Source organism: Leptonychotes weddellii, chromosome X (assembly GCF_054177405.1).
Source record: "Leptonychotes weddellii isolate Sample4059 chromosome X, ASM5417740v2, whole genome shotgun sequence".
Lineage (NCBI taxonomy): Eukaryota > Metazoa > Chordata > Mammalia > Carnivora > Phocidae > Leptonychotes > Leptonychotes weddellii.
The window spans coordinates 91,118,929-91,143,433 of record NC_138385.1 but is presented as its reverse complement, the minus strand read 5'-3'; the positions used below and the strand labels follow the sequence as shown (position 1 = coordinate 91,143,433).

Genomic DNA, 24,505 nt, shown 5'->3' with positions numbered 1-24,505 from the left:
AATTTAACTTGAAATCTGTTGAAGGTTGAAATAAAGCAAAAGAGATGTTCATTATGCAGACATGTAATTGAGTACCTTCTGTGAGCTAAGTCCTGCTCTGGAAATACAAAAATGGTGTATGTAGTCCTATAGCTAGTCTTACTAAGTATCTGAAATTAAATGTAGAGTCATATCCTAAGGATCATGATATTGACTCCAGTATATGACTTTACATTCATTATACAGCTGCTGCATTTTACTTAAACCACATGCTGCTTGCCATAACAAAGGTTAAATACAATGGAATATCACTCAGCCCATGAAAAAGAATGAAATTTTGCCATTTGCAGAGACCTGGATAGAGCTAGAGAGTATTATGCTAAGCAAAATAAGTCAGACAGAAAGACAAATACCATATGATTTCACTCATATGTGGAATTTAGGAAACAACAGATGAACGTGTGGGAAGGGAAGAAAAAGAGAAGGGAAGAGAGGGAGGCAAACCATAAGAGACTCTTAAGGACAGAACAAACAGGGTTGCTGGATGGGAAGTGGGTGGGGGATGGAATAGATGGGCGATGGGCATTAAGGAGTACACTTGTGTTGAGTACTGGATGTTATACATAAGTGATGAATCACTGACTTCTACTCCAGAAAGCAGTATTACACTATATGTTAACTAACTAGAATGTAAATAAAAATTTGGAAGAAAAAAACTATAAAAATAAAAAATAAACTGTGATACATTTTAACTGCTTCCAGAAAATAGCATTATGTAACATACTGTTCCACATAGGATCTTTCTTGGCAACTTCTATATTCATAAATAGGAACATGCGGCAACATATACATAAAGTCAACTAGATTGCAAGATTAGCCTAATTGGTTAAAGAATCAGTGCACTTAATCACTAACTTTCACATAATTTGCTTTGAAAGAAAAGACTGATTCTGGGATCCATATGCAAGATGCAACACTTCTGAAAGAAACAGTGGCTCACTAGAGCTTATCTTCTTAAAGGAGTAAAGGGAGAAAGAGGAAAGATGAGATTTTTATCAGAAGCTAGGGCTCATGTGTGTACTTTGAAAAAGTCCTCTAAGTATCTTTTATCAGAAAAATACTAAATTTTAACATAGCTGTATTTGTCATTTTTCCCCCTTCTATGGCTAGTTGGTGTTGTATCTTGCTTAGGAAGACCTTTTCTATCCCACTGTTTTTAAATCTTTTCCTATATTTTGTTCCACTATATTCATTTTTTTGAACCTGAATTTAGCTTTTCAATATAAAAAAAAGAATTTAAAGTACAATACATGAAGTAGGGGGTCTGACTTTATATTTTTACCAAATGGATAGCCAGTTGTTCTGACACAACTCATTAGATAGGATGGTCTCTCTTTTCCTCTCATTTAATTGCCAACTTTATAAAAAATTAAAATGATAAACCTCAATCATGTAAACTAAAATTCACATGGATAGGTCTGTTTATGGATTTTCCTTTTGTGTTTTATTTATTTTCTTTCAGTGCGATTATTGTTGCTTTCTAGAACATTTGTTGTCTGAATGGCAACCCCCCCCACCATATTATAGGTTAATTTGGGGGAAAATTCATATCCCATTCAAAATTGGTTCTTCATATCCAAGAATGTATTTGTCCTCTATTTACTTGGATCTCTTTTTATAGCCTTCAGTGAAATTTGATAGCTTTTTAGTAAATACATTTCTTTTTAGGTTTATTCCTAGGTAGCTTGTTATTTTTATTCTTATTGTCAATGGAATTTTTTTCATTGCATTTTCTATTTGGTTTTGCTGTGAGTAGGGAAGTTATCATATACTGGTCTGGTATTTGGCCACTTTAATAAACTTGCTTATTAGTCTAATAGTTTTTCAGTTCATTTTCTTGAATTTTCTAAGTAGATAAATCTATATATGTTGAAAGTTTTTCACTTACTATCTCTAACCCTTCTTTTTCTTTCGTTTTCATGTTGGCTAGGGCCACTGCTCAATGTTGAATATTCTTGACCTTAGTGAGAATGCTTCTTGAGTTTCATTTTTATATTGATTGTATGATTATGAATTGTTCTAAATGTGTCTCTATATTTGATAAGGTCTGGTTAATTGATATATTAAGTTTAAATTCATAATTAAATTTTCTAATTAAAAGAATATCCCATTATAAATCCTAACAATTGGTTTAGAAAAGTTAGTTTAAGGAAATGATCATTAATGGTCTCTGAGGCTTAAAGATTTTGCTTCCCATCTTCTAGGAAGCAAATTTATGTTGAGGATGATTTATACATATTTTCACTTAGTTTATCAAGTAAGTGGCTTTCGGATTTTATGATAGAAATGTAATTTTAGCTGTAAAACATTGAATTCTATTTTGAGTTGATTTCAGTTTATATGTATTGATGATATACCATTAACATTTAAGTTATTGAACCATTAGGGCCCCTAACCATGGGCCCCCACTATTATGTAGAAAGTTTCTGAAAACTGTTTTTTGTATTCCTCTGGAAGTTTATAAAGTAAGCCCCTGAGAGTTAAGTGCAGAGTTGAGACCATTGGACTACTCTCTCCCTCCATTCTTTTGTGTCAAGGCTAGAAGAAAGAAGAGATGGGAGTAGGAGAGTTAGTGTCATGTTTTTCTTCAGTTTATAGAAATAGTGATTTGAAGTACAAGCGTGCAGTCTTCTTGAGATCTTCTAAGTATGTGAGGAATATTAATCTTATTACCATGTAAGGCCTGCTTTTAAAAAAGAAAAGAGAAGTATTGTCTGTGTTATCCTCCATTTTTTTCTTAATAATCAAAGTGTGTAAGAACCATAAGTTGGAAAAGTGTCATTGTTTCTGCTCCTCATTGGAACCCTTTTTGATTTTGTTTTTTGTGGCTTTACTAGGTCATAGTCATAGACTAACTCTACTCTTTTCCCATAGCATGGACTCTGCCAAGGCTTCTATCTGTGGAACGTGGATTAGAAATTTATTATTTTCTAAAATAAATCTAAGAGCTGTAAGGTATTTTGAAACAAATGTAAAACTGTAGTTAACATTATACTCTTAAAATTATTAGAAGGTTGAAATGTACGGTAAATAAATAAATATAATTTCAGAAAAATAGCCCTAATTTAGGTGTTATTATCTGCCTACGTTTGAACTAGTTAACCTCAAGGCTGGAATACATTGTATGTGTTGGAGAAAAGATGTCATAGTAAAGCACTGGGGTAGTTATCATAGACTCACATGGGCCATATTTTGTTTCAGAGAGGACCACTTTCTCCAGGTTAGTTCTATTCTGCTTCCTATGGTAGACTTTTATCATTTTCAGTTTCTTTTTCTTTTTTTCCCCTGTTGCTGTGTTCTTATAAGATATCACCAACTACATGCCTCTCCTATTCAAGCAAAAATAATTTTGGTTGTTTTTTTTTTTCCCTTTTGACAAAGTTTGAGATTGCCTTGAAAGTAATGAAGTCAGCTCTTTTTATATATAATACTTTCCTGGGATGACATGACTCAGTTTTTAATAGAAATGCAAGGTTCCATTCTGAATTCTTTACCTTTTTTTTAGCTTATAGCTCTGGGAGGTCAGGATCAAGAATGCTTTTTTCATAACTAGTGGTGTCCAAAACTTTCACAGGAATTTAAAGTTGCCTTTATCATTATTGAAAGAATCACACTCTTCCAAAATGACTTTTAATCTGTGATGCTGTAACTAAAGAGAATGTGTTTTGTAGGAGGCTGCTGACAATAAAAAGTAATTGTAGGTTTTCTTGCATTGTTATATATTTTAGTATATTTCATATTTTCTTTATTCAAATGTGAAATTCTTATTCACTCTAGGTTCCTTCAAAAAAATTTCCATTTCTGGAATTAAGTAGCCTGCTGTTTAAAGTTATGAATAACAAACTATTGCCTTTGGGAAAGGAGCCGTTTTGACTCAACTGTAAAATTAAAAGAGATAGTATTAATCTTATACACTTGGAAATATCTACCAATATTTTTATATCTTTCACCAGCATTATTTGTAATGCTTATTACAATTAATTTTACTTTTTATAACATTTGCAAAACAGTGCGGGAAATAGTTCTTAGTTTGTGGCTACTCAAGATGACTCTTGGTAAGTGCTTAGTTCCTTTCACAGGTTGATTTACAGCTGTCTGGACTATAGGTCTGTGTTGCAGTCAGTGGTGGTATATTTGTATATATGCAAATCTTGACTCCCTTGGGGTCTTTCCATTGAAATTCACCAATGGAGAGACTTGAAACTGAATTGAAATAAAAGCTTGATAAAAGATTGTTTGCACAGCTGCTTTCAGGCAGAAGCCTGAGTCTCATAGAAGGGTGAGTGAATACGCTCTTGTTGTCCTAGCTCAGAAGTTTTGGGGTAACACTTGGCATAATATAAAGTCATATGTGTTGGGTTTTTGCCCTTTCCCTAACCTCCCCAACCCCCACATTCTTTTTTTTCTTTCTCAGTCTCCTTTCCCTAGAAGAGCTAATCATTTATCCTTTGTGTATTGTGGAGGTAATTTTTTAAAAACTGTCTTCTCATATCTAGGGATCTTAAATTACATTTCATGTTAGACAGTTTTTCAATTCTGACAACTGTGTGAAGATGATGTCCATGTGTTTTTTCTTCTTATAAACTGCTGTCTATGAAACTAGGCTTTTGAGCAGTAATCAGGAGAATCACGATGACATTAACCTCCATTAACTGTTGGATTGCCAACAGTATGAATCTAGGATTAAATTATGACTTGGAACTTTGCAAATGTCATCTAAAAGTTAATTCTTAAATTCCTGGCAAGCATTTACAGTCTGCTAAGAAACAGATGTTATGGAGGTTAATTTGCAACTAGAGAAGAAATGTTGTCTCTGCAGTAGGAGTGAATGCAAGAGTTTTTTAAAAGTAGGCCTGTCAAACTGTTAGATGCAATACTAGCCAAGGCCCTGAAGTCCTCCCTCACCCACTTTCTTTCTGATTCGTATGTATGTATGTAGGACTTTTTTTCTCCTTTCTAATTTTCCAGTATTTCTGATTCTGACCTGCGTGAAGGAATTTGTGGAGTTTGAAGGGAATACAGGAAAAGTAGTGCTTACTGATATCCTTGTCCAGTTTGGCAAAAGGAGAAACTCCACTTCCTAACAGACTGTGATTGCAGTAGAATGCTATCATAACGAAGGAGAATTTTACTGAGCAGAGAGAAATTATGAGCAATATTAGAAGATTCTCATATTTTTAGAGCTCTTTGAGAAATGCTTAATGATAACGGAACATGAGTTTGTATTATTTGTGGTCTCTTTTCCTTTATTTTTGAAGAACTTCCACTGCACTCTTTTGTATTTGATAACAGTTGTTATGGATGAGACTAATTGTGCTCTTTTAGCCTGATTAATTTCTCCATGGACTTAACATTTTGGAAAATTAGGACGTTTTCTAAATACGCATCCTTAAAACATGCAATTAAGGATTTATTTAAATAAGCATAATTACAATTAGTTTGGAATAGCCTTTTTTCTTTCCACTTAGTTAAAATAGTACGTCTAGCTTATAGTGTGAGAAATTTGTTTCTTTGTGGTTTATAAATTTATGATGAATATTAGTTGATCCTTGGGTATCACTATGTGTTTCCAAATTGGGACTGGTAAGCCCATAAAGAACATGACTAGAGGGGCCCCTGGGTGGCTCAGTTGGTTGAGCGTCTGCCTTTGGTTCAGGTCATGATCCCAGGGTCCAGGGATTGGGTCCCGCGTCGGGCTCCCTGCTCTGCTGGGAGCCTGCTTCTGCCTCTCCCTCTGCCACTCCCCCTTCTTGTGATCTCTCTCTTTCTCTCTCTCTCTGTGTCAAATAAATAAATAAAATATTAACAAAAAAAAAGAACATGACTAGATATTTTGCAGCATAAACCTACTTGTATCTATGTGCATTATCAGTCATCATGATTGTCCTGTTTGATAATGACCTCATCACTTGTTGAAAAAAATCAAGTCTCTTTTTGCCTCTGTCTGACAAACATTGCTCTGGTAATGGCCATTGTTACTTGGGAGATTGTTAGAAATACAAAATCTCAGGCCCCATGCCAGACCAACTGAATCAGAATCTACATTTTTTAAAAGATTCTTATTTCTTTATTTGAGAGAGAGAGAAAGAGAGCGCGAGCAAGCAAGCAATCACGCATGCCTGAGCACAAGTGGGGGCAGAGGGGGAGGGAGAGAGACAAGCCGACTGAGCTGAGCTGAGCAGGGAGCCCAAGCCTGGCTCCATCCATCTCTAGGACCCTCAACTGACTGAGCCACCCGGGCACTCCCAGAATCTACATTTTAATCAGATTCTCAGATGTTTTGTGTACACATGAAATCTGAGAAGCAGTGGAAAACTGACATTGTTTTGAATTATAATTATTAGAATTATTTTGAAGAGGTGTCAGGAATTTTAGGGGGAAAAGTCTGCCCCTCCAAGTAACCTATTTCCCTAGGTCAAGTAAAATTTATATCATAGACTAGTAAAAATTATTTGGCTTTTAATATAACTATATATGCTATTACATACTGATATCATGAAGGAAAATGAATATGAAATTCAATATCACTATATGTTTCCATTAGACAACCTAGAAATGGCTGTCAAATAAATGTAGGATTCTTTTTTTTCTTGAAAATAAATCCTTATGAATACATTTTTCTTAGAGTTATTTATTTTAGAAAGAAAGGGAGAGAGAGAGAGAAAGTGTACATGTAAGTGTACACAGGGAGGAGGGGCAGAAGGAGAGGGAGAGAGAAAATCTCAAGCAGACTCCCTGCTGAGCATGGAGCCTGCCAAGGGGCTTGATCTCACAATGCTGAGATCATGACCTGAGCCAAAATCAAGAGTTGGACAGTCAACCCACCCAGGCACTCCAAATCCTTATGAATACATTTTTACTTTGTGTTAAAAGGCCGAAATTCATACCTTTATTTTAATTTTAATATTAAGTAAAACTAAGTGATATAAAAACATTAGATGGAAAATACATGTTGAAAATTAAATTGGGCCTAATATTTTAGAGCCTGTTTTAGGAGACATAAAGATTTTAAAACACCAAAAGTTTCTTTTTTGCTTGACTCTGTGATATTATTGAATAGTTAATAATGCTGACATTGATTTATAGTGGGAAAGTATGTGTGTATGTGCGTGTGTGTGTGTGTGTGTGTGTGTGTGCGCGCGCAACAGTAAAGGAAGCTCCAAACAGTGGATATGAAATGCTGAAAAAGATTTGTTTTGTATTAAGGGACAATCATAGGAGATGTGTTGAGATTAGGCTTAACAGTGGTTGGCACCCTTTGTTACTTCAGTTACTTTTATGCTAGAGTTTTCTTTTGTGAAAGTTACTTCAGTCAGAATTCATGAGTTGCATATGTCTGAATTAAAATGATCAGGTGTAACTTCTAAAAGCAGTTTTTATCTATTACCATACTGTTTTCTAAAATCACCATTTTAAGGGACGCCTGGGTGGCTCAGTCGTTAAGCGTCTGCCTTCGGCTCAAGTCATGATCCCAGGGTCCTGGGATCGAGTCCCACATTGGGCTCCCTGCTCGGTGGGGAGCCTGTTTCTCCCTCTCCCTCTGCTGCTCCCCCCTGCTTGTGCTCTCTCTCTCTCTCTCTCTGACAAATAAATAAAAATCTTAAAAAAATAAAAATAAAATAAAAAAAATAAAATCACCATTTTAAAAGATATTTCTACCTTCTTATCACATTTTCCTATTGATTTTTTAAAGATTTTTTAAATTAACATGTAATGTATTATTTGTTTCAGGGGTACAGGTCTGTGGTTCATCAGTCTTACTGATTTTTATTTGTTATTCAGGAGACCATGGATTTAGTTTTAAACAACATAGGTTCTACTTGTAAGTCTTTTCCTTACCTTCTTTTACCGGGAGGAGAGTAAGAGTGGTATAGATCAGCACAGAGGAATAACATGGTCAAAGAAAGGACATGTTTGGGAAAGCTGCATGCTTCAACTCACATAGCTGAAATGGCAGACAAAGTGAAGGTGCTGACCAGGAAAATGAGTTCTTGCCAAGCATGATCCTTTCTTTGGCAAAAGACAAAGTGGCTTCAAGTCACTGTTCTACACATTGAAGCCAGAGAGCTTTTTAGAACACAAGTCTGACCACAACCTTCAGTCATGGTGGCTTTCTTTCAATGCCCCACACTCCATCCTGTCTCCTACCCCTGTGTCTTTGCTGTTTTCAGTCTAATGCTCTTCCCTCACTCTTTGCCTTATAACTCCCACTTCTCCATACCTCAATTCTTGCCACACTTCTCCCAGAAAACTTGCTCTTGATCTGTCCCATTTGGTCAAATCCTCCAATTATAGGCTTTTGGATCACCATGCACGAGTACCTTTCTGTCCCTTCAATTTACTTGCTGTGGTTACTTGTGTGAATCTTTACTCATTGTACTTTTTTCCCAGTCAACAAGTAGCTCAGTGAAGGAAGAGACCATGTCTGTTTCTGCTCACTGTTTTATTCATACTCCCTAAATTAATGCTTACTTCATAACTAGGCATTTGATAAATATTTGTTGAATGAATAAATGGAAGTTGATATCAGGAATTGGAAAAGCACTGGGGTAGAGATCCTGATATAGGGGACAGGAAGAGGGGAGGGATTCCATAGCTCAGTAAGCTAGCTGGTAAGATTTGAAAGTCATGCAGAGGTCTGTGCTGTGGTGAAAGTATAAGGAATGGATAGTTACTGATTTCGGAAGCTGATTTAAATCTGAAGAAATCATGAGTACTAAGGAAAGACAAGGGCTGAGATAAACCAAGATTAGATGTGTCTCCAGAAGAAAAGTTGGAAGTTTTCCCCTTTACAGTGGCACAACTCCAGGGTTGTCCCCACCACCAACTCTACCTCCTCCCACCCCCTACGAGAGACAGCCCCCTTCTTCCCATGGGCATATCCTCCCTGCAGGAAGGGACTCTGTCCCAGCATTCAGACAAAGATGATTGATTAATTCTTTGTGCTACTATTCCTTCAAAATTTATCTGGATGGCATTTGGATACAAAATTCTTTTTTTCCCCTCTTGGTGTGTCTAATGTACGATTTTTTACAAAATTTAAAATTCACACATTGCTAAAAAAATTTTTGGCATGCCTTAACATTCAGCAATGTTGTTTAGATATTAAATGAAAACAGCAAAAAAGATGGCAGCTGTATTAATAAATCCCATTGTGATTAGGCAAATTATTATTTTTTTAAATAGTCTCTATGGCCAATGTAGGGCTTGAACTCCACCCCAAGATCAAGAGTTGCATGCTCTACAAACTGAGCCAGCCAGGCAGCCTTAGGCAAATTATTTTTCATGATGAATTCGCTTGGGTGAGATATCATATTGATGAGTTCCATGTAAGATTTACTGAATTTAGTAAATCGTTGGCTTTGATGGTTTCTTCATCGTCAATAAAAAGGAAAATTGTGTTTCTGTTAAAGAAATTTGATTATACCTGGACATAGCATGTATAATCATGTATAAAATAGTAATTTACACCTATGGTGTTCATATACCCATAATACCTCCCCAAATGCCTAAATCTAAGTAAAATTTGAAAGTAGCAAATTTAGGCTATTTAAGATTAATCTGTTAACTTGTATTTTTCTCATTGTGGTAAAATAAACATTGAAATTTTAACTGTAAAGTACACATAACATTGAATTTATTATCAGTAATTTTTAAGTGTATAGTTCAATGATGTTTAAGTGCATTCACATTGTTGTGCTACTGTCACCACCATCTATCCACAGAACTCTTTTCATTTTGCAAAGCTGAAACTCTGTACCCATTAAACACTAACTCCCCATTCCCCATGGCAACCACCATTCTACTTTATGTCTTTATGAATTCCAGGTACCTCATGTAATTGGAATTGTACAGTATTTGCCTTTTTGTGACTTGTTTATTTCACTTAGCATAATGGCTTCATGGTTCATCTGTGTTACAGCATGTGTCAGAATTTTCTAACTTTTTAAGACTGAAAAATAATTCCATTATATCTATATACACGCACATACACCCTATGTGTTGTTTGTCCATTCGTCTGTTTGTGCTTCCTTTCGGCTGTTGTGAATAATGCTACTGTGAACATGGGTGTACAGATACCTTTTCAAGACCTTGCTTTCAATTCTTTTGGATATATATCCAGAAAGGGAATTTCTGGATCATGTGGTAGTTCTGTTTTTAAATTTTTGTTTTGAGTAACTATATGATACTGTTTTTCATAGCAGCTGCACCATTTTACATTCCCACTAATACTGTACAGGAGTTCCGGTCTATTCACATCCTTGCCAATGCTTGTTATTTTCTGGGCTTTTTTTTTTTTTTTTGGTGTTTGTTGTTGTTTGGATAGTAGCCATCCTAATGGGTGTGAGGTGGTATCTCATTGTGATTTTGACTTGCATTTCCTTAATGATTAGTGATGTTGAGCATCTTTTCATGGGCTTATTAGTCATCTGTATATCTTCTTTGGAGAAATATCTATGTAAGATTTTTTGTCATTTTTAGTTGAGTTGTTTGTTTTCATTGCTGTTGAAATGAAATTACAGGAATTCTTAATATATTCTCAATATTAGTCCCCTGTCAGATTTACGATTTGCAAATATTTTCTCCCATTCTGTGGGTTGCCTTTTTTCTGTGTTTGTTTGTTAAAGATTTAGTTATTTATTTGACAGAGAGAGAGAGCATAAGCAGGGGTAGTGGGAGAGGGAGAAGCAGGCTCCCTGCTGAGCAAGGAGCCTGATGCGGGGCTCCATCCCAGGACCCTGGGATCATGACCTGAGCCAAAGGCAGACTTACATGGAACTTAACCAGCTGAGCCACCCAGGCTCCCCCTTTTCTCTGTTTATAGTGTCCTTTACTGAAGAAAAGTTATTAACTTTGATAAAGTTCATTTTATCTATTTTTTTTCTTTTGTTTCCTGTGACATACTTTTTAAAATCAAAATCTGGGGGCACCTGGGTGGCTCAGTCATTAAGCGTCTGCCTTCGGCTCAGGTCATGATCCCAGGGTCCTGGGATCGAGCCCCGCGTGGGCCTCCCTGCTCTGCGGGAAGCCTGCTTCTCCCTCTCCCACTCCCCCTGCTTGCGTTCCCTCTCTCGCTGTGTCTCTCTCTGTCAAATAAATAAATAAAATATTTTTTAAAATTAATAAAATCAAAATCTGTAAACATGGTTTTCAAGATATGAAGTATGGCAATATGTGTCTTTCATTTTTTTTTTTTTTTTAATAAGTAGGCTCCATGCCCAACGTGGGGCTTGAACTCATGACCCTGAGATCAAGAGTCACATGCTCCACCAAACGAGCCAGCCAGGTACCCTAGGAGTCTTTCATTTTAAACTGTCATTATATTGAATAAATACATAGTATGCATCTCCAAAACATTTTAGGCACCTTTTGACAAACTATCAGTTTTCCAAAGACAATTCAAACACAACTCACCTATTTATTTCTTACCATTATAAAAGAGAAACACTGTTAGCTGTTTTCTCCATAGAACTATAACCTCTGTTGATAAACTGTAACCTCTTTAAAACCAGTAAATACAAATATTTTTTATGATAACAAGTTGTTATTTGGTGTACAATATAATATAATTTTTGGAAAAAATATAATTCAGCAGTGCTGTAAAAAGCACTCCAGTGGAAACTTGTGGTTGTATTTATTCAAACTGTTTATTGAAGGCAGTGTTCTTTATATCACAGAAGGATTTCTTCCCTTAAGAAATCTTTTTTTCTGGTTTTAGTATCATCAATGGATGAGTTTCTCTGAAACACTGGCTTGCTTTTATCTAATGAATGTTTTTAACTATGTACCTAATGCTGTTTTCCTCTTTATCAGGTAGATAATTTGCAGCCAGTGTTCTAGCTCTTCCCACACTTTAGCAAGTGCCATGTTCTTCATTGGTATGAATTTCTTATATTACCATTATTTCTGGCTCCCATTTTATGACTAATGGTATTTTCCTTTAACTATATTTTACTCATCTACTTTTAATTTGTGTTACCTTTCTGAATTGTGCATGGGTGGGTATGTAAACAACATATTTAAATCCATTTTGATACAAAGTGTAATTTAAATACATGTTTTTTAAAACAATGTATTTAAAGTTTTAAATAGAAAATGAAAAATATTTTTGGTGTAACATCTTTTGGAATGGTACAGATGATCAGTTTGGGAACAATCCTTTTGAGGATTGGAAACAACCCTTTCCACCCTTCGCCAACTTCCTCTAATTTAGCTTAGGCTTTAGGGGCAGGGATTTGGAGTCAGAAAGACTTGGGTTTAGACCTTGCCTTTCTGTTTATTAAGCTGTGAGATCCTGGGTTTGGTCTCTAAATCTCAATTTTTTATCTGTAAAATCAAGATAACAATATGTAATTCTTTTTTTTAAGGTTATGGATATTTTTCTTGCCATTTATTTATTTATTTATTTATTTTTAGTTTTTGATGTAGTGTTCCATGATTCATTGTTTGCGCATAACACCCAGTGCTCCATGCAGTACGTGCCCTCTTTAATACCCATCACCGGGCTAACCCATCCTCCCACCCAACTATATGTAATTCCTAAGATTGTTCTAAGGATTAAATGAGAACATATTTGTGAAGTACTTGAAACAGTGAGCACAATTTGGCACATGGTGAGCACAAAAAATAAGTGAAAGGTATTACTGTTGATCAGCATCAATTCTTCCATTTGGAAATAATGGAAGATTATTGCCAGCTTAGCATTTTCTAAAAGAAATTAGGACAGAGTAAATGAGAAAAGGCCCAGAAGAAAATTGTCCTTCTTTTCTCTATTTTATTTGGTTTGATTAGGAATCCTCATGAAAAGAAATCATATACTATTTGTTATAGAGCAGCTGTTTGCTTGTAGGAGGAGGGTGACTGAAGGATGGCATTGAGAAACATAGGAAGAGTTCTCAAGTGAGCAGGTAGTGCATCGATATCAGTGACATTGCTCCTTTCATTCATTTTAATGCAGCCTCAGATGAGATGTCAACTAGGTGCCATACACTGTGTTCAGTTCATCAGGGCATATTAGCGTGGAATTCGGTCCTTGGTAGGTTTTTTTTAGAGTCGGGGAGGGATAGAGGGAGAGGGACAGAAAGAATCTCAAGCAGGTGCCACGCCCAGCATGAGCCTGACATGGCGCTCAATCTCACAATCCTGAGATCATGACCTGAGCCAAAATCAAGAGTTGGACGCTTAACTGACTGAGCCACCTGGGTGCCCCTCCCCAGTCCTTGGTAGTTTCAAATAATTTCTTTCATGTAGGTCTGGAAGAGTATGATTTTATTAGCCACTGTGCTATGTTATCCCTTCTTCATTTTAATAACTGTATGTTTCAATCAAGCTCCAATTACTTTTTTGTAAGCATATAAATACACTTTATTGTTCAGATATATTTTTTCAGTCTTGAAATAGTCTGATGTAGTCAAAATAGATTGAACTTCAGAATCCTCTGGGACTAAGTTTTAATCCTTGCTCTGCCAGTCAGTTACTTACTGCCAGTCAATCTACTTACTGTGTAGATTTAGGAAGCTACTTAATTTCACAAAGCTTTTGTTCCTTCATCTCTAAAATTGGTATAACAGTAGTCCCTTTGACCTGGCATAACACCTCCCTATCCACTCTCCAGTCCTTACCAATACCACATAATCTCCCAAAAATGTATTCCACGTGCAAACCCTCTACTTTCTCACCCGTCAACTCTATGTCCTGTATGACTTCTATTTCTATCATTATAATACTCTCTGGTTAAAGTCAGTAATAATCTCCTAATTATCAAATTCATAGTGGGCTTTAAACTCTAGTAATCTTTTTTGTTGTTGTTTTTTGTTTCTGTTTTGTTTTGGTTTGGTTTTTGGGTTTTTTTACCACAGTCCTTTACTGCCAATCTTGAAACATTTTCTTCCATTGGCTTCCATGACACCACCCTTTCTTGATTTTTTTTTTTTTCATTCCTCTCTGGCTGTACTTCCTTAGGTTTCTTTGTAGGTTTGCCTGTAATAAGCCTTTCCATTTTGGGGTTTCTTAAAGTTCAGTTCTAAATCCTCTTTTTGCTCTACTCATTTTCCCTATTTAGTCTCAGTAACACTCATGGCTTCAGTTGTCTACCTAGATGCCAGTGACTTTCAAATATATTTCTCCAGAGCAGACCTATATTTTTGACTGACTACTCAACATTTCTACCTGCCTGTCTCAAAGGAACTGTAACCTCAGTATGTCCAGAAGAGAGCCAGCTACCCTAAACTACTTCTGCGGTGTTTCCATTGTCTGAATAATGCCCCCATTAATCCATTTCTGTAATCCAGAAATATAGGCATCATCTCCCTTCCCATGGCCACCCCTCCATCACCTCTAATCCAGCATCAACTCCTGCATGTTTTATCTTCTTTCTAGTCTTCTCTTCCTTTCCTGCCATTGTCCTTGGACAAACTACTAACATTTGATAATTACATTATTTCAAATGTCACCCAACCTGCATCTCTTGGCAGCCTCCAATTCATTTACTATACTACAGCTGGAGTAATGTTCACAAAACACAGAACACTTTTAATGCTGCCTGTTTCAAATCCTTTGATACCTTCTCATTGCTCTTGGGTCACACTGCATCATCTTGCCCCAGGCCCATCCCTCTAACCCTATCCTGTTCCATTCTTTTCTCTGTATTTCAGTCAAACAAAGTTCTTTCAGTTTTTCCAATGTACAGTGTTCCTTTTTGTAGCACAGGGTTTTTGCATATGTTGTTTCTTTTGCCTGCAGTGTCCACTCCTCCCCTTTGCCTAGTTAACAATTTTTAAGCTTACGAATCATAATGTAGTCAACGATTCCTCAAGTAAGTCTTCCATTCCTGACTTGTCACCTCAGCATAGGGTTAAGTCTCCTTTTTTGTTTCTCACAGCACAGCGTATTTTTTTCCTTCATAACAGTTATCATGGCCTGTATTTATACATCTGTTTTTGTCAATTAAATGATAAATGATTGATGGTCATCTTCAGTATTATATAAACTCCATAAAGTCAATGGCCATGTCAGTCTTTGCTCAGCATTTGATTTCCAGTGCTTAGCACATAGCAGTCACCTCTGTAAATATTGATTAAATGAAGGACTGACTGATTCTGTATCAGATGCTCTCTGTGCTCAGTGCTATATGAAGGAGTCAGTGATGCTACCCTTCAGGGTTCTCTAATCTGTTGGGGGAATAAGACACTAATACAAAGATTATAACAAAACAGCATGAGTAATAAGTACCATAAGTGTAAAATCCATAGATACAAAGAGAAGAAAGATCCATCGGATTTAATGATCAAGACCTGACAGGATTTCAACAACTAAATATGTAGAATATGTAAATATTCTGGGTAATAGGAACAATCACATTAAGGAAATAGTTGAGTTGTTGAATTTGGCTGCAGCATAGGATATATGAATGTGTAAGAGAGAATGTCAGAAAAATAGTTTGGGGCCTGAACTTGGAGGTTCTTGAATGCTGGAATGAAAGATGTAAGGCTTAAATGGACTTAAGCTTCCTTACACATAACAAAAAATAAAAAATGATTGTCTATTCAGTTGTAAAATGAAAGATATCACTAATCTCTAGGTTTGCAACTAATTCCTTATGCTTGGTCTACCTGTGATTCTTATTAAAGTCATTTTTCTGTTAATACAGTATTCTTAGCAAAGAGTGTGAAGACTTGCAAAGAAATAGTTTCAGTGTTACTTAAAACTATGTGAAATGGACTGTTAATTTGAGGGAGAAAATGTTATCTTTGAAAAATGTTGTATATGAATTCTTAAGTATGTAATAGCTTTAAGCTTCATGATAAAACCAGTCAGTCTTTGTTTACTGAACATGTCATTAAAATCATTTTAGACTTTGTTTTTAAAAATTAAAAGATGAAAGTGTAGAATAATTGCATAATATTTAGAATTTAATGTTTACTTAAAGAACATTTAAAAGCTTGTAAGCGGGCCACCTGGGTGGCTCAGTCGGTTATGCGTCTGCCTTTGTTTGGCTCAGGTCTTGATCTCAGAGTCCTGGGATGAGCCCACGTCAGGCTCCACGCTCAGCAGGGAGTCTGCTTCTCCCTTGGCCTCTCCCCCTCCTCCCCTCATGCACTGTCTCTCTTTCTGTCTCTCTCTCTCTCAAATAAATCTAAAAAAAAACAAAAAACAAAACAAAACAAAAACCAGAGCTTCTACGCTGTCCTAAAAATCACTTTGAGAAGAACGGCTTGTCCAGCCACTTTACCACATTCTGGATACAAAACTTTAAAAATTATAAAATCATTCAAACATTGTTTTGTGTGATGTGCATTTTAAGGTTGCTGTCTCGGGATGCCTGGGTGGCTCAGTTGGTTAAGCAACTGCCTTCGGCTCAGGTCATGATCCCAGGGTCCTGGGATCGAGTCCTGCATCGGCTTCCTTGCTCAGCAGGGTGCCTGCTTCTGCCTCTGCCTGCCACTCCTCCTGCTTGTGCTCTCTCTCTCTGACAAATAAATAAGGTTGCTGTCTCAGATTACCAGATATCACTATTTTAAAACTGAGCAGTTTTAAGCAACTTGATAGTATATCCATGGGTTACTTTGTCCTCTTCAGTTGGCCTTGACGTAGTGTTATCACTGGATATGTTTTAAGGACTTTCTTCTGAATATTCTGATTTGATATGTCATAACAAAAACAATTTTTATGTAGTCAAATCATTGTCTTTACTGTTTCTGGCTCTGGTTTGATACAGAACCTAGATTTCTTCTAATACCTTTTTATTTTTTTAACATTAAATCGTGACTATGTTAGGTGGTTGGCAGTGTCTCCTGGTTTCAGTGCTGATTAAGTTTCCTTCTTTACTTTTGTTTTCTTTTGGTCATTTTGTAGGGAGGGGAGTTTTAAACCAGATATTTTTTAGAAATTCATTTTGAAGTTGCCTGGCATTTAAAATCTACTGTGGTTTAAAATGAAGAACCAGGAACAGATTGTAAGGAAGCTGAATTATTTTGCAAAATGGAACAATTGCATATTGTTACCCAGTCAAGATTTTTTTTTAGTCTCTTAAAGGCAAGATTAAATTGTTAGAGAAACAAAGTAGGTCTGAGAAGAGTAGAAATGATGATGATCAGCGTAGTGAGGTTTGGGCTTCTCAGAAGTCTTCCAGAGACGACAGGCAGTGATTGGTTTTCTAATGCATCAGTCCACATATCCTGTATCCTATACAGCTTCTTAGGGAGAATTCTGTTTATAGCCTTTCAGCTCTGCCAGTCAGCAGAGTGAAGGAGTCTTTTCAAAGGTAGTTAAATGCATTGGTGTATACACTGCCCCAAACTTAGTAGGTGCTTAATAAATAGATGCTGAATGGAATGCTGGAAACATTGTTCCCTGGTCTGGGTCTTTTATATCAAACACCATGAGAAAATGTCAGAAGGAAATTTTTTCAATGAAATTTTGAGTTGAATAGTGTATTCCAAATGTTTGTTGCCTGGAATTCATTTGTAACTGAGAAAAAAATTTTCAATTAACAGAATAAAATTGAGTTTTTTGGTGTTAGAGTTGTAAACATTTTAACACATGTATAGAATTATGTCACCAGCACACCACAGTCATGATATAAAACAGTTTTATCACCCCCAAAAAACTCGCTCCTGCTGCTTAGCCTCTTCACATTCCCAATCCCTGGCAACTACTAATCTGTTTTTTGTTGCTATAGTTTTGCCTTTTTCAGTATGTAGTATAAATGGAATCATTCAATAACTTCTTTCAGAGTTGCCATTTTCACTCAGCATAGTATCTTTGAGATCCATCCACGTAGTGTGTATATCAATAGTTCCCTTTTTATTTCTGAGTAGTATTTCATGGTACGGATGCCCCACAGTTGGTTATTCTTGTTCATGCTGTTTCTCAGTTGTTAAAACAGATACTGCCTTTTTTTATTGTTGGAATTTAGAATTGTCTAGTGCCATAGGTGTTTTTGAAGAAAACTTTATCTTATTTTTTTTTGGCTGAACAAAATATAAACTGGAATATAATTAAAAGCACAGCAAAGAGTAAATACATTTTTACCTACCAAATAAGAGTGACGGGCAGCTCATCTGAATTAAAGCAAGAATTTATAAGGCTATATCATCCGAGAACTATATGGAAATTGTTAAACAAATTTTTAACTACATAGGTTTTGGAGCAAAATCTCATTTTTCCAGAATAGTTCAGGAAGTTGTTTTATTAAATATTCTGGGTATCTGTTAAGTAGCTTGTATATTTACATAGGTTAGCCAGTTTTCCAATAATTAGAATACAGTAAAGTCATTTAGTGCCAAAATGCTATTGAATATAATTTCATCCTTTTCAGATGGCTTAGGAAGTATCACAAGATCTTAAATAGGAATTGTCTTTTGCTAGATCATTTATCGTTATATATCATCCTGTGCATAGAAGAAAAGCATGGTTATATGAGCTTTCTGGCTGTTTGTAATGTAGAAAATACTTTTATTGTCTATAGTAGTTGTTGCAATTAATACACAAATGCTAACTGATAATAACATCCAAGAGCCCTTCCCCCCAAAAAATAAGTCTTAAAAATAAGAAAAAAGATTTTTGAATTTTAACCTTTTGTCAGGAAGACTCCTTCACATTTTTTAATTGGGAAATGGCTTAATCAAAGAGTGTTTTTAGAGATCTAACAGTGATAGACTGGACAGACTGATGCCAGGGGGAGCAGATGGGCATCAGGGCAGGCTGTACAGCATGAGTAAGGTGGTGACAATGAGATCAGAAATGAAAGGACAGAGCAAGAACTATTTTGAATGAAGAAATTATGTTCCTCACTAACTGACAAGATAAGAGATTAAATTGGGGAATCATCTAAGATGGTTCTGAGACTAGAAAAATGGTGGTAGAAATAGAGAAATAACTTGCTTAGGGAGAATGAGATTGTAAATGAGGCAGTTGAGTCTGGTGTGATTTTGGTCATTGGTGATCTTGGAAAAAAGCAGTGTCAGTGAAACAAGGGGACTGAAAACTACATTAAAATTAAGACCTTCTGCCTTGAGTTATCATTCACGTATTTGAGTCCAGCAAAAGGATATAGGATTAATATGTGTTCATTTTAATTTCCTGACCTTATTTTGCAGAAGTGACAAAAGTCCTCATAAATCTTCATTTGTTGATCTTTGTTATTCACAGTAAATAGTGGCAACAGAACTCTAACAAGAATTTACATTTTTATTTTTTGTTTTAAATATCACAGTGTTCTGTTTATAGATAAGAGTACATGTATTATGTATAAAATGGTGTATAAAGTAAAATTTCCTGGAGTAGGGATAGAGTCATCTTCTTAATACCATTTTAAGTGGATTTTTAAGATTTTGAACATTAGGACGCCTGGGTGGCTCAGTTGGTTAAGCGTCCAACTCTTGGTTTCGGCTCAGGTCATGTTTTCCCAGTCCTGGGATCCAGCCCTGAACTTGAGCTCCGCACTCAGTGCAGAGTCTGCTTCAGATTCTTTCTCCCTCCCCTTTTGCCCCTCCCTGCTCATGCATGCTCTCTCAATCTCTCTCTCAAATAAATAAATAAAATCTTTTTTAAAAAAGATATTGAACATTAAATATAGTATTTTGCACCTTTCATATCTACTTCCACATATAGTGGATTAATTTATTTTACTCCTTCTTTTGTAATATTGTTGATTTACTGGAAATTTGTGCATCCTTAGGACATCTCTCAAATGTCATCATTTTGTAAATGTTTCATTATTTTTGGAACATCTTTCTAGATCCATGATTATGTTCATTCCTCTTCCCTGCAGATGGTGGAAAGCAGTATAATTCACTGAGAGTCAGAGACACATGTGATAGTAATGATTTCAAGCCTTTGTTTTAATTGTTTTAAGGCATGGTTTTAGACAAAAAAATGTATATAGTTTAATGTTTCATTTGACAAAAGTGCACAATTTTCTTCATGGTACACTTGTGTGGTTTTTAGAGTATGGATCAAAATTTATTTTCTGTATGTTTTCTTAAGAATAATAGCAATTTATAAGGGGAGGTTATAAAATTTACTTACAATTATTTAGAACATAGGTCAACTTAGAAAGGGTAAAATTTGGTGGAAAGTAAAGAAATAATTTATGCCACACGAGAGCTTTAAAAAAAGAGGTAGGTAATAACACTTTTAAAATCTGGTATATATTTGTTCCCATTTTATCTATTGAATAAATGTTACATTGTTGAAGACTAGTCATAATCACCAAAGAATTTCTCATTCTTGAAAATGGGACAGCTCTACTTTAAATAAAATAGTGTATGAGTGAATGAGAAGGTTTTAATTGTTACATGTATGCTGTGTAGTTCCTAGAATCATGAAGTTCAGGCCTTTAGCCCAATAATATAATGTATTCATTTTTGTGATTTTTGTAGATGGCTTTTTGGACAATATTTTTTCCATATACAGATTTGAGATATTGATTTTGACCTTTCAGTCAAAACAACAATTCTAAAATATTATAAGGTCATTTATTATTTATAATTCAGGTAAGGAAAAATGTATATAAAAGTACCTTATAGTTCATAAATATGCATATTGACACAAAGTGACATTATTATAATTTTATAATATCCTAGCTGTATATTTGCCATATATTTTACATTTTAAATATAGGAGCCAAGATACTGCCTATATTATGGGGTAATACACCTTGATAGTTAAATTAGGCACCAATTAATGAGATCTCTTCCTTATTTCTCCTCTGCCACATATAATGTGACTTGGTCTATAACCTTACTAATGATGCTGGTGGAATTGGTGCTGTAAGAGATCTTTTATCATTCCTTTACATAGAAGAATCATAAGAAAAATCAACTCAAAATAATAGCATTCTGTCTCCTGTTATTCTGCAATGTATTAAGACATGAGTGCCTCAAAATGCCATGTACCAGCCCTCCACTCTTATTTTTAGATTTAGCTCTTATTTAAAATGTTCCTGATTTTCTCTGACCAGGTGATATAGCATAAAAGAACATGTCTGATTTGTTCATTTTACACTTATCGAGCCCTACTCTGTGTTAGTCACTGTGCTGAGCCCTGGGTTTTCATTCAGAAGACACAGTCCTCAACTTCAAGGAATTTCTAAGCCATTTATTGGGCATACAGAGATGGGAACAAAATATAATACAATGTGGGCATTGTTGTAATGGAGGTCTGTAGTGTAGAGTGGGAGATTGGGAAGCGTGGAGTGTGTCTGGAATAAGTTTGTATAGGAAGGCAGGGTCCAGATTAGGAAGGGCCTTGAACACTGTATAAAGTAGTTCAGATTTTGTTCTATCATAAATATGAAGAAACTGAGAAGTTTTGAGATAAAGAATGACATCAGAATTTTTATGCTGGGAGAGATGAATTGGAGGGGATAGTGACTCGCAGCAGGAAACCCATAAAACTGCTTTAGTCTAGATTAGAGATATTTATGGCCTGATTTAAGATTAAGACCTTTTAGTTTTTGCTAATTGCCTCATTTTCTTGGTGCTCCTCACTTAAAAATCTGGAGAGAACTAATCTTGTTAGTCCAGTTCACTATTTGTTCATCATTTGTATCAGGTTATTTCATAGGCAGTTGAAGCTAACCCAATCTATAGCCTGGCTATTCACTTATGGAAGTGCCCTGAGTAATCTTGAAAAATGTATCCACTCTGGATTCCACTTTTGAATTTGGGTGAAATCTAAATGTTAGTGGATTAGGGAGTACATTGCAGGTGGGGTAAAAAGGTAAGGAGCTTGGCTCTGAAGGGAATAACAAACTAGTGGGGGAATACAGGATCAAAGAAATCAAGGAAAGGTTTTTGTTTTGTTTATTAAACTGGCAGATGTTCGAATACTGGAGTCAGTGGCTGGGAAATGGTTAAATAAAGAGAGTGTTTATTTTTTTTAATTGTTGAAGTAGTGTTAAGGTGGCAGACGATGGGATTCCAGAGCACAGGAAGATCGATTAGTCTTGTAAAGGAAGGAAGGATAACTCTCCCTCTGCAGTGGGGTTAAAGAAGAAAGGAGGAGTGAAGTGTAGGTAAGTTTAGAAGTGGGGAGAACCTCTTGTTAGCACACTTTATGAAATAAGCATCAAAGAGAACTGCTTGAGAAGTGAGGTAAAGATTTCCAAAAATTGCTGAGGAAAATTCAAATAGGAACCTAACAACTAAGGATATCATGAAGTGGTTTTTTTTCCTCCTGCAGTCCATATATTGGTTGGAAAAAAGTGGATGAGTGAACTAGTCCAGAGTTGAAACAGACTTAACTTGTGACTTGGTAGGAGTTAATGCTTATTTTATTTTTTCTGTTTGTTTCGTTCAACTGTTTTTTCATTCTGGTTTTCCATATTTTTCTTCTGTAGGTCTTGATGACTGTTTGCAGCAGTATATTAAGAACTTCGAGAGGGAGAAGATCAGTGGAGACCAGCTGCTGCGCATTACACATCAGGAGCTAGAAGATCTGGGGGTCAGCCGCATTGGCCATCAGGAATTGATCTTGGAAGCAGTTGACCTTCTGTGTGCACTGGTAAGGACATTAACTGGTAGGAAGGGAAACTTGTATTACTTCGTTTAAATTTTTTTCCTTTCTTAGTTTCTTTCCTTCTTTTTCTTCTCTTTTTAAAAATAATTTAAGTGTAAGTAGGAAAAACTCCCCTAATTCTCAACTAACTGGAAGTGGTATTTTCCTCCTTTATTAAATTTGGTATGGTATATAGTGCCAAATTAAAAATTAAAGACGCTTATAACTCAACTGGTGACATTACATTTAGTTACTTCAGAAACTTGTGTTAGAGTTTTCACAGCATCATTTGGGATATACAATTGTATACAATCAGTTAAAAAGTCCATTCCCTTCTAAAAGTTTTGATTTAATAACATAAATATTAAGAAATCCTATTTTAGAAAAATCATCCTTAAAATAATCAAATTATTTGAATGTTCTAAATGTATACATCCAATAAAAATTGAATATTGTACATTATATGGTTACTTTTGTCAACATACAAGAGAAATAAGTGTCAAAATAATCCTGTAAGATTCTGATAATACATTAAATATTCTGAAAGGAACATAGTTTTTTTTTTCCCTGTTAGGTAAGATGACACCTGATTGGTTTTAACTTCTTACAGATATTTGTAAGGGGGCTAGAGCTACAATGAGATGAAAACATCAGTCTTGTAATATAATAATCTGTGATTTAATTTTGGCTCAGTTACTGACACTTGTGGGCAAGTAATTTCATCATAACCTTGGTTTATTTATTTATTTTTATTATTTTTATTTTTTTAAGATTTATTTTATTTATTCGAGAGAGAGAGGAGGGGGGCAGAAGGAGAGGGAGAGAAGTAAACTCCCCACTGAGCATGAGCCTGATGCAGGGCTCAATCTCACAACCCTGAGATCATGATCTGAGCTGAAATCAAGAGTCAGATGCTTAACTGACTGAGCCACCCAGTAGCCCCACTTTGATTTTTTTTTTTTAAGATTTTATTTATTTATTTGAGAGAGAGAGAATGAGAGACAGAGAGCATGAGAGGGAGGAGGGTCAGAGGGAGAAGCAGACTCCCCGCCAAGCAGGGAGCCCGATGCGGGACTCGATCCCGGACTCCAGGATCATGACCTGAGCCGAAGGCAGTTGCTTAACCAATTGAGCCACCCAGGCGCCCCCCACTTTGATTTTTTAATATAAAATGGAGATAATAACAATTGCCTCCTGGAGGTGTTGTGAAAAGCAAATGAGATGGTATTTGTGTGGTGCCTGATTCAGTGCCTGGCACATAGTAGGTATTCAATAAGTAGTTAACCATTAAGATGATGATAATTAACAAGAAATGAGTAGATAATTATATATAATTCAAGAATCAATTAATATACTCAGAACTTGTGTGTCAGATGTAAGATGTAGTTCCTGCCCTCTTGGAAAGCCTATGGAGGAGGGAGTGACACAGAAATAATCACAATACTGTAGTATAATTACTAAAATAAAAGTATGAACTAAGTATCATGGGGACACAGAAGAGAAAATAACTAGCTTTGACTATGACAGATGGGTTCATATTGCAAAAGAGGTGATATTTAAGGAGCCTAGAGGAGGATGAGCATGTGTTGGGAAGAACAAGAGGGAAGGTAGATAAAACAACCCATACACAGGCACACAAAATAAAGAGCATGCCTGGTGGGTTTGAACAATGGTTAGCTATTTTACATGACAAAAATACATGGGAAACAGTGGCAGAAAATTAGGCTTTAATTTTTTTTTTATTATGTAATGTTAGTCACCATACATTACATCATTAGTTTTTGATGTAGTGTTCCATGATTCATTGTTTGCATATAAAAATTCGGCTTTAAAAGAGAATAGGCCCAGACTATATAAAGTACCCAAACATGATAAGAGATCTGTATTTTCGAGTGTGGATATTGGAGAACCATGCAGGAATGATCAAATACTTGTTTTAAAATGGTAACTACTGGTAGTAAAA

At 35.6% G+C, this 24,505-nt stretch overlaps 1 protein-coding gene across 1 annotated transcript in view; it reads left to right on the top strand.

Annotated features, from left to right (window-relative positions):
* The window catches only part of CNKSR2 (connector enhancer of kinase suppressor of Ras 2), a 269,030-nt gene that overhangs the window by 30,739 nt on the left and 213,786 nt on the right, over window positions 1-24,505 (top strand). Inside the window, exon 2 of the mRNA XM_081807972.1 lies at window positions 22,385-22,548. Within this exon, the coding sequence (XP_081664098.1) occupies window positions 22,385-22,548 (164 nt within the window). The remainder of the gene's footprint in view (window positions 1-22,384; window positions 22,549-24,505) is intronic.